The 17,137-nt window shown below is 39.5% G+C and overlaps 1 protein-coding gene across 2 annotated transcripts; it reads left to right on the forward strand.

The window, feature by feature from the left end:
- The first annotated feature begins 4 nt into the window (after positions 1–4).
- On the forward strand, positions 5–14,608 carry epm2a (EPM2A glucan phosphatase, laforin). 2 transcript variants are annotated; one of them, XM_038726797.1, is made up of 4 exons: positions 5–41; positions 4,360–4,534; positions 10,243–10,487; positions 11,749–14,608. In XM_038726797.1, the coding sequence occupies exons 2-4, from the start codon at positions 4,473–4,475 to the stop codon at positions 12,030–12,032; spliced, it is 591 nt and encodes a 196-aa protein (XP_038582725.1). In that variant the 5' UTR covers positions 5–41; positions 4,360–4,472; the 3' UTR covers positions 12,033–14,608. The 2 variants fall into 2 exon arrangements, with proteins under 2 accessions (XP_038582725.1, XP_038582724.1); XM_038726796.1 differs by lacking the exon at positions 5–41 and adding an exon at positions 871–1,230.
- Positions 14,609–17,137: the final 2,529 nt, after the last annotated feature.

Here is a 17,137-nt window from a genome sequence, read left to right on the forward strand (position 1 = left end):
CGTTTGCTGTCAGGGCCCCAAGGCCTGCCCGAGGAAATCAGGTCAGCTGAGTCAGTGAACTCTTTTAAGTCCCTTCTTAAAACATACTTTTATAGGAGAGCCTTTCCCGATCTTATTTGACTTTATTTTATCCCTTTTATTTTATTTTACTAATTTTATATTTATCTTAAACGTGTATTTTAGTCTTTTCAATGTTTTCTTGCTTTGTTTTTGTATTATTGTTTTTTGGGTATTATTGTCTTTACACTTGTTAAAGCACTTTGTGACTTGTTTTTGAAAAGTGCTCTACAAATTATTATTATATTATTATTTTAAATAGCCAATACAACCCATGTAATGCAGTATTTCACTTGCCAAAAAGTGCAGCTTCTACTAAAACTGAAAGGTAGATTCTGCCTCAAAATGACTTGATTTCATTCAGAAATTATATTTGACTGATTATAACTCAACTAGTACTTTTTATCTCTTAAAATAACTTTTAAATTGCCAATTAGAACATAAGATGCAGTATTCTACTTGCCAGAAAGTAACTGCAGCCTGTGACTTGATTACATTCAGAAGTGCTATATTGATTGAAAACCGAAATTATCCTCCTTTTTTTTTCAGATATAATAACCAATGATGCGCCCGGTTTTCATTTCAGAAATGTGGTCAGCTTAACCGTAGCGGAAGATTGAAATAGGCCTACTCTAGTAGTGGCCTACTCCAGGAAATCCTACTAAATCTTTATTTTACACCAGTGTAGAGCCCACTCTGATTGGGTTGTGCCCGGTATTTCTGACAGAGTGGGACCTCATTGTTTCTACCCCCTCTTTGCTGCACACTACACCATCCAAAACACCGATCCGATTATTTTTAGACTATACCATACAGTCTATGGGCCACACGGACTTAGTCCTACAATAGCTACAATACAGGCCAAAATAACAAAAGCCCTCTAAACTAAACGATTGAGGACACGTCGTTTAGTCATGGCTGCAACAATGTTATTCAGATTTGGTGTCATCCTCACTCCGGAGTCCTCGGATGTAGACGTCTTTGTTTTGGGTTCGCGTGCGGAAATGGGCCAGTGGGACCCGTGCGCCGCGGTTCAGATGAAAGCCTCGCAGAAGCTCCAGTCACCGCATGAACCGTGTCTGTGGATCGGCGACGTGCAGCTGGCAGAGCCCTTCAAAGACACTCTGTGGTTCAAGTTCGTCAAAAAAGTCAGAGGCTCTTATATCTGGGAAGGTACGCATCAGTGCTGTGATCCTGTGCATCAGATGTGGCTTTTGAGACGTCACACAGATTTAACATAGCCTATGTAACCCACCGAAGGTTACATTTCAGGCAAAATAAAGAACCCCGCCATGTTTGCTTCATATTGTGTAATGTAACCTTACCGCCACATGATGGCGATAAAGTGACACTTGTCAATTACTAAATGCTCGCTGGCTCATGGATTTCAGTGCACCTGAAATCTGTTTTTATCAGTGGTAAAAGTGAAGTTGTACCGAGACTTTTTGGTAAGATCAGCTATTCCACATTGTAAAAATATTACATTACAAGTCAAGTACATGCAAAGTCATACTTGTAGGCTACTTATTTAGACAGGTAATCTCACTGAGACACTGGGGTCTCATTCTCATGAGAGACCTGGGACAACAGCAGCAATTCAACACAAAATTACAGACAGACCAGAAATTAAAAACATAGATAAAATAGAACACAAATCAAAAAAGTGATAAGGGGTTATCAGATTTTAAAAACTATGTACAAAAGCACAGACACTTCTTAAAAATAGTTTAAAATACCCTAGGGAAATCATGCTGGACAGCTTCAGTTCCTGCTGTAGCATGTTCCAGGGGGCAGAGTAGGAGAAGGCCTCTTTACCAAATTCTGTAAGGACCGAGGGGATGGAGTGAGAGAAGAAGCCCTGGGAGCATAAGCTATCAGCACTGTTTACGTGACATGTAAATGGAAAAGTAAGGGGCAGCAGTCAAAGGATGGATTTATAAATGAAATTATACCAGTGCAAAGTTCTGCATATGGATAATGATGACCAGTTGACTAAAGAATACAGAGTACAATGGTGTGTGTGAAGGGTTTACAGCCGGTTATGAATCTCAGGGCACTGTGATAGACAGCGTCCAACAGATGAAGATGGTGAGCTGAGGCTTACAAAATATCAGTCGTATAGGGGAGAGCGGGGTGATTTGAGCCTGTGGGGAAGTTGAGCCACCCCTTGTTTCTTGGCAGCCATAGACAAAATTGGTCATGTGACAACACATTCTTGAATAGAAACACTCTCCCTGTGATGAAGAGAGGCCCATGGAATAAGTGATAAGCACATTTAAGATCAAAAAACTGTTTTTTGCCCTTCAAAGTGATTTTTATATATTCTAGGAGTCCTGATTCTTGTGAACAATTACAGACAGGTTTGAGAAAATCTTATGCATGTGTTAGTGCTTAAGGAAGTTACAATATGAGGCTATACTGTTAGCATGACGTTAACTCTAAACTGCTAGATGACACAAGTTTGTTAAAATGGCAGGGATGGGGTAATCTGAGCCAAAAGACCTCGTCGAGCCAACTATTTTATTGTAATTTTACATTGAATTCTTATGCATCACCGAAATGATGTGACATTATGCATTTTAGACCAGAAACCATCATCTCATGCTCCCATTAATGGAAAACAGACTGGCTTCAACTCCTATTGTGGGTTTGGACAGAGTAGTGGGAGAGGTACAGAATGGGAAGTCCATTCATCAGGTGGCACGGGACATGATGATCAACAGGATGACTTTAAAGCGATACATTGAAATGAAACAACTAGGAGAGGAGACATAGCTGCAATGTTTCACTATCTAAGTGCAATTGAATGTTTGGACCTGGCGTTTGAGTTTGCACGATAAAATGATGTTGACGTCCCCCGACCCCCATGTGGCTCAACTTATCCTCTCCCTTGGCTCAACTTACCCCTCATATTGAGCCAAGAGTCCACTTTTTTTTAGAATAATTATTTTAGATTCAAATTGATCATTCCCAGGGATGCACCCCATCCTAAAATATATGCACATATTTTGGTTGGAGACCTTACTGTCATGTCCTCAGTTTAAAGACACCTCAAGTAAAAACTGGCTCAACTCACCCCGCTCTCCCCTACAGTACAGCATTAATTGAAAAAATGTAGTTAAAATATCAACAGTAAAATGACTCAGAAAATGTCCCCTTTCAGCGTTACATCATTATTTAAATTACATTTATTCATTTAGCTGATGCTTTTATCCAAAGTGACTTACAATTGCTAAGCATGTCAGTGGTCGCACGCCTCTTGAGCAACTAGGGGTTAAGTGTCTTGCTCAGAAACAATGGTGGATGTGTCACAGTGAACCTGGGTCTCTCCAACCAAAGCATGTGTCTTACCCACTGCTCCATTACCACCCCAGTTAATATTGCCGTAAAACTTTGAATAATGACCCGGGTTTTTATTTGCTAAAATCACTGAATTGACCCTGCCTTTATTTGGGACAGGCCTTTAATTCCTTTTGCACAAAACTGAAACTACTATGAAACAGTTTATTTATGTCAAACAGAATTATGATCTAGCTCCGACAGACAGCTTATACGCTTTTATTTTGAAGGCAGCAACCTAACGAAAACAACAACAGGGTTCTGGATGAGAGAAGTTAGCAGACAGAGAGTGATGGACTTCACATGACAGTATTCACAATTTGGATACATTTTTATGAAAAGCTGTTTCGATTCTTTTGATCAGTGGACCCTTAAAGACTAAAGGAATATAAATAATCAAGGAACGGACACATTCGGACTTAACCAGCAGACTTAACAAGCGCTTCAAAAGTAACGTGAGTCAGCACTTTTTCCCCCTTTTCCTCTCTTGTACCATGCAGGTTACATCTGTAAATCTATAAGAATTAGATTTTGGGTTTCCGTTAAATGAACTGAACAGTTCAGAATCTAACGATGAGTAGCATGTCCATATTGACATATTGATCATACGTTTAAACATTAATATTTGTATAAACGATCTAAGCAGCTTAGAAGCAGCTAAAGCAGGTGACCCCGCAGGGTTTATACATCCAAAGAACTTCTATAAAAACTAGACCAGTTTAATTGTCAAAATGTGTTCCCACACCAAGCCAGTAAAGGAGGTAGGCGGCTAATTGGGACTCGGCTATTAATTGAAGTTTTACGGTATTTATATTATATTACTGGATTGTTATAATTAATGCATTCACATGTAAGTGATATTGTTGTAACTGATTGGGGTTGAGCTTAGTAGTGTGTCCCAGAACATCATAAAATGAGTATTTGGTCACTAACCTACAGAGGGATTGTCTTCTTTGTCACCAGGTAGTGGCTCAAGCCACGACAGATGCTGTTCATATGATGAGAGGAACATAGTGGATGGAGTGTACTGCCACCCGATTGGTCATTGGATAGAGGAAACAGGACACACGGATGAGATGAAACACACCACCAACTTTTACTTCAGTGTGGCAGGTCAGAAGGCCATCCATTTCTCCAGGTAATACAGTACAATAAACGCCATCTCCCTGATGCTGTATGCAAAATTCTGTGAGTGTCTACATTTCATTAAGTAAGTAAAATATGTCACAGTTTTGGCTAAAAGGTTTTTGAAAACATAGCGTCAGTAAGTTGGCAGCCTGACGACAGATAGATAGATAGATAGATAGACAATCCTAAAAATGGAGCGATTAAAAAAAACAACAATCAGTAAAATTCAGATACACACTAAGCAGCCAGGCTCACAACAATGTTTCGTACGGTAGTCCTTTTGTTGAATGAATGTTTCTCCTTTACTGTCTAGGAAATGGGGTTATAGGTGTGTAGCCTGTGTGTGCGTGTGTGCGTATGTGTGTGTTAGAGGTGGACAACATGGGTGGCCTTATAAGGAAAGTCAGTCCTGCAACCTGAATGCAAACGGCTGTGTGCTTAAGATGCCTTCCAGCATCGGAGCTTCAGGATTATCCTTTGTTGTTGTTGAGCTTTACCTCTAACCTCCCACTTTACAAAGATGATCTGGGTGGGTCAGCTAAGCATTAAAACAGAAATGGCAGACTTTGATAATTTGAAATTATTTTTTATTGTTTTCAAACCTCTCATCTGGTTCAATGAAACATGATGCCCCTAATTAGAATTACACTTTCTCTGTAGTTCATTTTATTCTTCAACAATTTAGAGAGGGAAGGTGAATAGTTATTGTTTAAACAGTTGAAAACTATCACATTTATGAACAATCAAGTGCCATTAGATGACTGGGCCCAGCCAAGAAATAGACCAGCTTTCGTATAGATTAAACAAACAATATGTAACTTGTTAATTAGTGAGCTTTAGAGGTGCTGGTAGGTGGGTTTTGTTATCCTTGGACATTGCCAGGCCAACTGTTTCCCAGTTTGTTATGTGTCTTTGTGCCAAGCTGAGCTAACTGGGTACTGAAGTCCATCCATCGATCGTCAACCGCTTATCCTGCGAACAGGGTCACGGGGGGTACTGAAGTTAGGTTCATATTTATTGTACCAACATGAGTTGTTCTGATCTAATTAACTAACTCTTCTTAGTAATCTGGACATTCATTAGTTCTTTACCTCACATCAGCAATTTTCAATGACAAACATGCCCTAAACCTGGGAACTTCCAAAATATTCACCTTGTAGCCTGTAGTAAATACAGAAAGAGATCCATCATTCTTACCCTATTGTAATGAAATGTGAAAGTTTTAAGCGTTTGTCATGTGAAATCCTGTGTGTACTATATTTAATGATACTAAAAATGAATGAGATCCACTGGGGCCAATACATTTCCACGCTGAAGAAGGATGAAGATGAAGGATCACATCAGTTCCTCTTTCCTTATCTACCTTACAGTTTTTAACATAGCCAGACGTCTTTAGTAAGGCTCGTGTAGATATTCCCAATGCAAGTTTGAATTCTGCTCCACCCTGATATTACATCTGTCAGAGAAAATCCTTCTTCAGTACATCAGTGCCCTGCAAAGAGGGCAGGAAAAAACACTACCCTTTCTTGATGGAAGTAGTAAGAGTTTAGAACTCCGCCCTGTCTTACAGGGCAGACAAAGCCTCACTTATCCTCTTATGCCTGTTCACTCTTTTGTTTTTTAACCTTGCTCTCTTCCATTTAGTTATAGTCTGTCACTTGAAAATGATTGTCCTTTAAAAAGTAGTCTACGCGCAGTTGTATTATCACCTCCTCAACCTTGTCGGTGATCTCAGTGGAGAGGAGAGTGCATCGGTTAGAATTCACTTTATTTTCAAGGCTGTTCATACAGTAAGTGATTGATAGTTACTCTGTGGCTGTGGAAGCACACTTCTTTGTCCCCCTTGGCATTAGTTGTTTGTTTTTGTTTTTAAATCTCTATCCTGTTCACAAGTCTATTAGGGAGAAATACTGAGCTGTTTGAGTCATTTCATGACATCTCAATTACAGGTTTGGCTAAATTGCATTCAAATCAGTCACCTTATGCTCCGGTCAAAATATTTTATATCTTTACACATGGATCCTCTGTTTAATTTTTTTACCACATATAAATGGTAATGAAGAAATTGCTGAAAGTCACCCTTAATCTGCCTGGCATAGATTCTACAAGTTTCTGAAAATCCATTTCAGCTCCCCTTTGGGAAGGCACACATTCCTTACATCTTAAGATTTATTACATAACATTACATTTATTCATTTAGCTGACACTTTTATCCTCAGGGACCCATTGGTGGAGATGTCACAGTGGGGAGTTGAACCTTGGTCTCTCACACCAAAGGCATGCGACTTGTCCACTGCACCATGACCAGTTGTTAGGGGTTGGCAGAGCGATACTTTGGGATCGATACTCACAAGCTACTCATTTGGTATCGATTCCTTAAAAAATATTGATTATAAAAGTGGCTGAATCACTGCCTTATGTTTTCAGTACTTATAAAGTTTGTGCAAATAAACAGCCCTGACATATTCAGTTGCCCTGTGTTACATGACTGTGGAAACAAGAACTGAGCACGCCGTGCAGGCGCAGCACACTTCTGCTTAAAACTTGAGTGACTGAGTACTGTGTGGCATGGATGTAGAGGAAACTTAGCGTGGTGTGTTGCTACTTTTGACCCGTCGATAGAAATGCAGCTGAGTGGTCTGACAAGAGAGTGCCACAAACCAGCAACACAAGTAGCCTCTTCAAACATTTAAAAACAACACTGAAAGTTATTAAGAGGCTGAACAAAAAACAAGAAGATACCCCTACATCCAAGTCTCCTGGACCACCCTTCGTCAAAAAGGCATTGCAGAAGAGTTTTCAGAGAGGCAAAGCATATCCGGGTACAGGTAGCACTATTATTAGTTAGTGAAATCTGTGTATTGGTTGGTCCAGAGCCAAGGAAGAGATGAATAAATTATTATTGTTATTATTTGATCAACATTTTTTTAATAGAATTTTAGCTTTAAAAGCTTTCCTCAAAGCTTAGCTCATATACAGTATGGAGGATTAAAAGAAGAATAAAATAAACATGTTTATTTTGCATCTATGCTGTAGCTATCCTAAAGTTCACTTATATAAAAAATCACTTATATTTTTTGTTGTTACATGAGGGTAATCAGAAAAAAGAAATTCAACTATATAACGACAATCAGAACTCAGCTTCCCTTTTGTCATGTAAATCTTAATCCTTTTTTAGGTGATTCCCAAAGACCCCAGGACATCAGAAGGCGCCTAGCCAAGGTGATTGTTACTGACTTGCAACCTATTTCCGTCATTTTTTGAAGGTGATCCCAAATACAAAATCCCTGGTAGGAAACACTTGATGTCTAGTGAAATCCCAAAGTTATATAAGCAAGTCAAAACAACACTGAAGGAATCTAGAGATCTGCAAGCAGTGTGGTTTTAACAAGTGATGTGAGGACAGCAAGAGCAACTGAAGCTTATTTGACAGGGCCAGGACATTTTATTGAACAGTATTGGCAGATAGCTGTACAGCACACAGCAGACCCAATACAACTTTTCGCATAAATATCGGAATGGGGCATTACCAGCAAGGTCCATGCTGTTATTACAGACAATGGAGCTAATATGGTCTCAACTCAACACACCCTCAACTTAGTTGTGAAGGACGCCATTAAGGCTGACACAAGTTTGGAGTCCACCCTGGAGAAATGTGGTGCTGTCCACCATAGCACCAAATCATCAGACAAGCTAAAACAAGTACACATTCAGTTGCAATTGCCAGAGCACAGACTAATCCAAGCAGTAGAGACTGTATGAACAATGACAAGAGGTTATAACAGCACTTTGTCTTCTTGGGAGAAACATCTAGTACTTGAATGAGGGAGAATGGTCCCAAATCAGCCAAGCCATTGAAGCCATCTGGCCCTTTGAAGACGCCAGCAAGGAAGTTTCAGCAGAGCAGTACGTAGCCATTTCTAAAATCATACCTCGGGTCTCTCTTCTCAATAGAGCAACCATGTCTGTGGGGCAGGAGGGAACACTCACAGCTCACATTTTTGTTACTGAGCATTTAGAGTGAGCACGAGAGAACAGAGAGAAAGCGCACATTGCTTACAGTTTCAGGGCTGGACCCCCCCACTTAATAATAATAATATTGTTGCTGTTATGTTATTAATAATAGTAGTAGAAATAATAATGATAATACATCATATCACATCGAATAAATACAAAGTAGCTCAATTTCTTTTACGAGGAAAAGACAAGTTGATGATTCACTTAGACACATGGCATAACAAGATAAAGTAGAGGTCATTTACTGTTGCTTTACAGACTTACTTTGGATAGGCAGGGCTATCTTGGGATGTGCTTCTGTGTGTCAGAGGGTGGTGGTGCAATTACCAGGTGAAAATCCAAAGGAGGATTATGGCAGGAGTTTGACACACGTGTAATGGATTTTCAGGGGAATCGCACAGCACACGTTGAAATGTGCAGATACGTGTAAGAAAAAGTGATCCCAAGGAGTGAGGACCCTTTGCTTTGGTGGGAAAAAAATTGCAGTGGCAAAAAGATACAGGGAACTGCTGCAACCTCTGTTCCAGCATTCCATGCATGTCCATATATTTGACAGAATCTGTATATTGGGGTTGAATTGATGAGCAAATGCTCACACACACACACACAATAAACCTACCCATGCATGGCTTCCTTTTGTAAGGCACATACTCAGTGCCATGGTATACCAGGCACAGAAGAAATTAGCCCGGGACCCCTGAGGCAGTGAGCACATAACTTGCGTAAGAATGAGCAAGCTTGGCTGGTGCCATCCGGCTTTAATTTGTGTCCAAAGACCTTACAAGGCTTATGTCAAGGGCCTGTGTTCAGTTGGAAGCACTGTGCCCTTGTACCTTGTCTATTAATAGCTTTTTAAATTAGTCTGTCAGACCTTGCGTCAGTGTAGCCCCAAGTATCATACCCACTCACCTCTGCAGTAACTCATTATATGATTCAAAGAGACTTTTGCTCACTGTCTAGCAGGTGCCTCGCCTCCCATGCTCATATTCAGATGAGAAGAGGCCTAAGGGTTATATAGCCATTGAGTTTTTATTACTGTTTAATTCAACAAGTCAGTTTCTAAAATAACTTGGAAGAACTAAACACTAGTGACTAAATCAGACATCTGTTTCAAAGGTTAATATATTTTCCTTCATTGTTAGGTTAAGTGACACACTTCTTTTTAAAAAGAACTAAATGAAAACAAGACATTTCTCATATTTTCATTGTAATAGATTGAAATAGTCAGACTGTTCATACACATGTTTTTTCAATGATTTTCATGATTTTTTTGAAGAAATAAACAAGGGTGTAATTCCGCATTGGCAAAGAAGGACAGTTGATTCACTGACGACAAATGCTGTTTTGCTGAAATAAAAAAAATAAACAGAGGTCATCTGATAACAGCAAGTCGAGACCAGAGACTTTTACTGCAGTGTCACTCTGGGACATCACAGATTAACAGCATCCTTCCTTCCTTTTTATGTGTCACCTCCTGTGGTTGTTGACTTTATGCATGCTAATGAGTACTAAATGCTGCCTGCCTCAGACCATAGTGGTCAGTCAGAAAATTAGAGGGACAAGAGGTCAATAAAACATCACTGCTATGAGGGAGAGAGGTAGGAGAAAGAAACAAAGAGAGAAAGATGAGTATGTGTAGCATATAATAATGACGTACATATACAAATACATGACTAACACATTCTTGTTTATTGCCCCCAGGGTGCTGCCACGTGTTTGGCTGGGCAGCTGCCCTCGACAGGTGGAACATGTGACTATAAAGATGAAGCATGAATTGGGCATTACTGCAGTGATGAACTTCCAGACAGAGTGGGATGTGGTGAACAACTCCAATGGCTGCAGGCGCAACACTGGGGAAGCCATGACACCAGAGACCATGATGCATTTGTACAAAGACTGTGGCCTGGTGTATGTGTGGATACCCACACCTGACATGAGCACTGAGGGTAAGGAGAATTTTGTAAACTCACAAGAATAAATTCAGTAATAACGATAGTAGTTAAATCAGAGTAAGAGGACAGCCACAGCTCGGAGCTGTTAAGAACTCAACATCTTCCTCAAAGACATGCATGCAGTGCATATACAGTACAGTCATGAGACTGGATAATCTGGCTGACACGCTCTACATTTACTCTCACTATGCGGACCTTCACCAAGCCGTTTTTAACCTTAGAAAGTTAAATGAATGATTCCATTCAAATGTCAAAGGTCAGAAAATCAGTAAGGATGAATGCCTTTTATTAACAATTTCTAAAACAAGATGAATAAACCATGGCCACTAATCCCCTTACAAAGTGTTCTTTAACCAGTATGTTAAGAATTAATTACATAGTACAGTATCTCATGTGTTATGTCACAAAGTAATTGCGACTTATGCTTCCACCGTGAATTTAAAGAAAGCATTATAAACATAATTGCACCAAAGTTCAAACAAAATGAAGTGATCACATTCTGAGCAAATCCCCGTGAGTATGTACTTAGTGATCCTATGCATGATCGATACCTGACAGGCAGTTTATTCCTGACAGCATGACATTTTGCTCTTGAATCCTGAACTAGGCTTGGGTGGTATCGGCCTTTAGGTTATATTTAAGTTTCTTCTCCAAAGGTGATGCAAAGTAGTAAATATATTTAATCAACGCAAGTCACAGTATGTTAAAGGATAAGTCTGGTGATATTCTGTATTTCTCTTATTGTGAACTAATCAACCACCAATGAACTGATCCTACAAATAAGTGATGTCTGTCTGTGTACCCAAAGCCAGATTTATCTTATTCATCTATGCCATAGACCTCCATTGTTGACCAAAAATGATTAAAAACACATTAATGAGCCACACTGTGGTAGCAGATGACATGTTTTTTCACTATAACACCATATGTGTATTAATACATATCTTAATAATAGTCCCCAACAAATGCACTATTTACTTCGGTTTGAGTCATGTTTGTTAAAAAATGACAGTGCTCAGCTGTTTTAGGAAAGAACTGAGCCTTTTAAACATAATAAAAGTATACACTTGTGAGCTGTTTTCAAAGTTTTAATGAAGTTGGGATGAACGGGCTTGGAGCTACAGGCAGAACAACTGATCTAACACACTGCTGGTTTTTGGTCTTTTCATGGGATTTATTGAGATAAGAATAAAAATATAGAATATCGCCAGCCTTCTCCTTTAAGTGTTTCCTGCATTATTGTCTTCTTCTGCAGGTCGGATCAGGATGCTTCCCCAGGCTGTATTCTTGCTTCATGGTCTGTTGGAGAATGGTCACAGTGTCTATGTTCACTGTAATGCTGGAGTAGGCAGGTCGACCGCAGCTGTGTGTGGCCTGCTCATGTACGTCCTCGGCTGGAGCCTGAGGAAGGTGCAGTACTTTGTTGCAGCAAGGAGGCCGGCGGTGTACATAGATGAGGAGGCTTTAGTCCAGGCTCAGGAAGACTTCATTCAGAAGTTTGGACAACTGCAATCATCCATCTCTTACCCAGAGACATGAGAGTTGAGTGTCCTTACACTGAAGTCTTTGCAAAGCTCCTCTGGACTTGACTTTCTGAAACAAAAATGATTCCTGACATGAAAGGTGCCAGAAGGTGTGAAATACCCTATAGCAAGAAAATTTATTTCTTACTACTTAAATCTAATGTATGTAAATGACTCACTTCAGCTGAGTGGCTTTCGAAATCTGGTTGATCCTCATGAGTTCTCCTGGCTGCCAGCATAGATGTTGCAAGCAATTAATCTTACTGTGATGTGTTAGCTTTTAACTTCCGGACTTACTCTCTGCCATTTAGCACATCAAGCTGCAAATTGTGCATCTAAGACACTGTTAGTATTTTTCAGTGAATCCAGTATGTCCACTGGGGTGTTTGGAAAGACCTTTTCTTTTTAGCCTTTTTCATAATAATCCATCAGTAGAATTGACATTTTGAGAAGGCAACATTTAGCAAAAACAAAAGAAACAAAAACAAATATGCATATTTAATATAGTGATATTTGTTTGTAACCTCTCTATACTGTGAGGGAAGCAAGGTTCCACTGTTATGATTGTACTTCAATTTTATTTCAGAAGTGAAACCTACCTATTTTTTCAGAAGGAGGTCTTAATGCTGTATGATAATGGAATTCCTTGCCAAAGCAACAAATCAATTCCTTAAACGAAAATAATGAGAATGCCCCTCCCTCTCTGTCTGAGAGTTATTCAGCTCCCAGACATTGAAGAATACAGCTCCGCCCCATCTCTCTCAGAGAGCTTTATAGCATTTCATCTTTATTTATTTATCTGACAGATGCTACTCCGACCCATCTCCTAAATAACAAAAACATGCCTGACAGACCGTTTTAATGCATACATAATACAACATTATTGGAATACTGTTTGTTGTCAATTATGAACTCCTGCCTAGACTCCTATTCAGGATATATTGCTTTTCTTATGATGCAGTGTTTTTGTTACCTCACCCCAGTTTAAGAAAGTCAGTGGATTAGAATGGAGGAAAGATTTTTCGTATTCCGTATTACTTTTCAGTCGCTTCAGAAAACAGCAACTTATGAGGGTGTCACTGGGGGTGGGTGGGTAGACTGAACCATGCATGTGTGCTAGCTGAAGCGAATCATCATGGATTTCCAACCTTAAATTAAAAAATATATATATGTGGGGGAAAACTTGTGAAATGTATTCACAAAAAACTGAATATGAAATCAGGAAAATGCTTTTCTTTTTTTGAAGAAGAGTGTGTACCAGTTTAAGGAAAATTATGTCTGTGTATATAGTACTGTATGTGCGTGGGTGCTGTGGTGGTCACTTAATGGATGCCAGTGTAATTGGTAAACATGTTGCATTTATTATACTGGGTTAATTTCACTGAATAATGTTACAAAGGCAAAATGTAATGTGTCTATTGTTTAGGCATACAATGTCCCTGCAAGCCATCAGCTTGCATTTATTCCCTCTGTTCCTTCTTTTTTCACTCTGCGGATCTAAAGCATCATAGACCCTTTCTTTCAGTTTGCTTCTGCAGTACACCTTGTCTTTTATCCCTTAATGGATCCATCAACTGAGACAGACCGGGGTTTTTTTTCTCTCCTGAAGGTGTAAATCACACCATCTGAGCAGAGGGGGTTTGGTGATAATGCGTTTGTATTTGAATATATCCAGTGTCCTGTCATTCTAGCCCAACAGTGAAGATTATACTTTAACAAAGACATACTTAGTACAGTCCTCAGTATGCATGTCCTGTATATAAAGTGCGTTGCTTATAGCTGTTCTTGGGTTGTATCTATTTTTTCATACCATCCTGAAATAAAAAAAAAAAGCCTGCTTAGTCTTGGCCATAGAATAATGAATAGATTGATTCTTGCTGGATGACCTGATGGCACCTCAGTGGGCTGAATGGAGTTCATGTGCATCCATGTTGCCTGGCGAACCTTTATCACCGGGACTAAACTCAATATACCTCCAAATGGTGGCTGAGACTTTTGTTTTGTTTTATTCTGCTAGCCCGGTATCGTTATCCCCACCACTCGCAGATGCCATTGAGTAGCTCTTTTTTGTGAGCAGGTTTAAGGAACTTCCGCAGTGGCTTCACCTTTCAGACCCGGAGGTTCATGTTTCTTTTAGAACGTAACCGCTCAGAAAAGAAGGTTTTATTTCCTCTGATCAGTGCTCCCTCTCTTGACCACCACTGCTCGCTCTCCCTCTCTCTCTTGCAATTTTCCGGCATACACTACAAACCAGACACAGACATGAAGCTGGGTAGAAGAAAGAAACCAAGCGAGGACACCACTAACATCATTGTTAGGTCCATGAACTCCGTCCGGATGGTGCCTGTTTTCGGGGTGACTGTGGAGCAGTTAGACCAGTATGAGCGCTGGCATACGTGATTGGCCACCGCAGCAAATATCCCCCCACAGTAAATATGGTTGATTCAGAATCAGCCCTTTGGACAGTGGCCGTGACAAACAGGTTCAGAATGTTAACTGAGCTATACAGGCAACTGTGAGGATGCACTACGCTGTACGCTGATCCACTGATTGTCACATTAACCTGCTGGAAAATAAAATCAAAAGGAAAAAGAGTGGGTCCATATCATCATAAAAACATCTACTCTCCATTAGCTTCCTTTAGAAGTGATTATTGTATATGATAACTATACTTTGGGTTTACTTCCCTAACTATTCAAGTCGTAGCCTGCTCTATGGTGCTGCTGGTGTTGCTTGCAAATCATTGAGAAACATTACTTGTAGGGTGCAGACTCATTTTATTCTGGTCAACTGAGTTTATCGCTCTATATTCAAAGATACATGTCTAAATTATATAGCTATATTTATTCTCAACCGTTCATTCATCCAACAGTTTGGTAACACTGCTGCTTTCAGTAACAAGCCTGACACTCTGTCCACATCTTGCAAAGGATCTTTAAATGTCCATTTGCTTTATTTTGCATATCTGTGAGATGGATGAGCAGAACTGTGTGAAGCCAGACAGGCACACTCACAAGGATACATTATTTGTTTACTTTCTGTATTAGATATTATTATCTCAACATAGCCATAGTCTATTTCTGCTGTGGAGAATGAGTTGTGTTTGGTCCTCTATGATGCATGATATTTAGAACATGAACTCTGCCCTTTGAAACGTTTACCATTCATCTTCCACGCCATTCCATTGGCTTGGCCAGTCTGCACTGGGCATTCATTCTTTTTCACCCGCACAGATAATCCCACAAGTCACACGTAACAAAGAGCCACAAATGATTTATATTCATCACATCAGTCTGTGCTCCCCTGGACAATTTACTTAATAGATTCCATGTCCAGCCATACCATGTGCCCATGTTCTGGGCTCACTGTGTGCTTAAGAAAAATCCAGCAATGAAGACATTGCTCTTGACTTTCCTCCCGGGCAGAACTCAAGCCACCCTGGCAGGTGCTGACTGCAGAAGGCAAAGTGAAGAGATGCGTTTTGACCAAATACCTCCAGATATACAGGCTTATTCTACCATGTATGTTTTAGTAGCTTGCACCAGCAGCCAGAGGACAGGATGGAGGTTTATCTATGCATTTCAAAAACATCTAATATTGAGGCATTCTGTGTAATAAAAACAGGAATGAGTAATGTCAGAAAGTTCGAAATACACTAAGAAATGTCAATAAATCCAGGAGGTGCAGTGTAATATTGTTAAATAATAAATAAATCTGAGATTGCAAGATATAGACTGACTGTGTGAGGCTGGATATGCCATGCCAAAATATGGCATGTGTTCCTCTCAGAGAAAAGACTTGATAGACGTGAATTCTGGTAGACACTTGAAAGCAGCATTTTGCTTGTTGGAAAAAGGTGACCCTTCTCCACACTTTACCTCTACTGTAGTAGTTCAGAAGAATTCTCTTGCAGAGGCCATTTTTTATGGGAAAAACGGATATTCTGAGGTTTGTTGGATTGTCTAGCAACTTAATTAATTAGAAGACTAGCAGTTTCCATCATAGGCATGCAAGCATTTCAGCAGTTAGCTGGGTAGTATCACTTCTGTTTATATGTAAAGATTTGAAAGCAGTAACTCAAAGTACAGTGGAGCATTCAAAACATCCACCAGAGCCAGTTATCCAAGCAGCCAACATCTGCTAAGCTATATTAGCCAATTGAACTTTAATGCATTATTTGCAGTCATTTCACAAGCAGCTAGTCACAGTGACCTACTGATATTCAATAAAATCCAGCCTTTGTCCCTAGGGGACCATAACAATGACTGGGCTGATATATGCAGACTTGATATTTCTCATGCAGACTGTGTGAATAAAATCTAGAAATTGTTTATTGCACATGTACTATGCACCCAATTAATTTTTATCAGTTGGTGGGCTTTTGCCTTTACTCAGGCTGCACTGTATGTCATTATTTTAATGAAGAACCTTTTGATTTTTGTGAAGGACAAAACCTTTCCATTATGCATTTCTTTTTTACAGATATACCACAAATCTCTTGTTTGAATAACTGCAATTAGGTGCAATTTTCTTGTCACACTTGAGCTCTTCTTACTCATCTAAACTCAACTCAACGATCTAGTGAGTATAAATGCGTAACAGGTGAGTTTCATGCTACAAAAATGAACAGAAACATGAAAGAAAAAGTCTGTCATGTATGTTTTTATTTTTGTCACTGATATAAAATGTTATTACTTCTACTGTGTATGCAATGCTGTGTTGTGAGATTGTGAATTACCCACATATTAATATGATAATAATCAACTTGACAATTTATGGTCTAGTTTTCAAACAGTTGGGGTAGGCAGTCTCTTCCAGATTTCTTTTAATGCTAGTAATTTATGTGAAAAATATTCTCTAAGGATGGAGGTTTGCTATGCTGTATTTCAAAAAGCTTTGGCTGATTAATGACTCAACATCTGTGAATCTTGTGTGTGAGTTTTTTGACAAGACTAATCTTGATTCTCATTACGTGTATGTCTGAGGTTTTTTAAAGTAATGGCACCAGACTGTTGTTCACTGTTGCTATAGACCGCAAATAGATCTTCAATTTCAAGACACAACTTCGTGCAATATAGATCACTGCTGGTGGTTTAAATGATTGCCTTCATTTATGATAGT

The sequence above is a fragment of the Micropterus salmoides genome, unplaced genomic scaffold, assembly GCF_014851395.1.
Source record: "Micropterus salmoides isolate LMB-PRFRI ecotype aquatic unplaced genomic scaffold, ASM1485139v1 Ms_hic_scaffold_18, whole genome shotgun sequence".
NCBI lineage: Eukaryota > Metazoa > Chordata > Actinopteri > Centrarchiformes > Centrarchidae > Micropterus > Micropterus salmoides.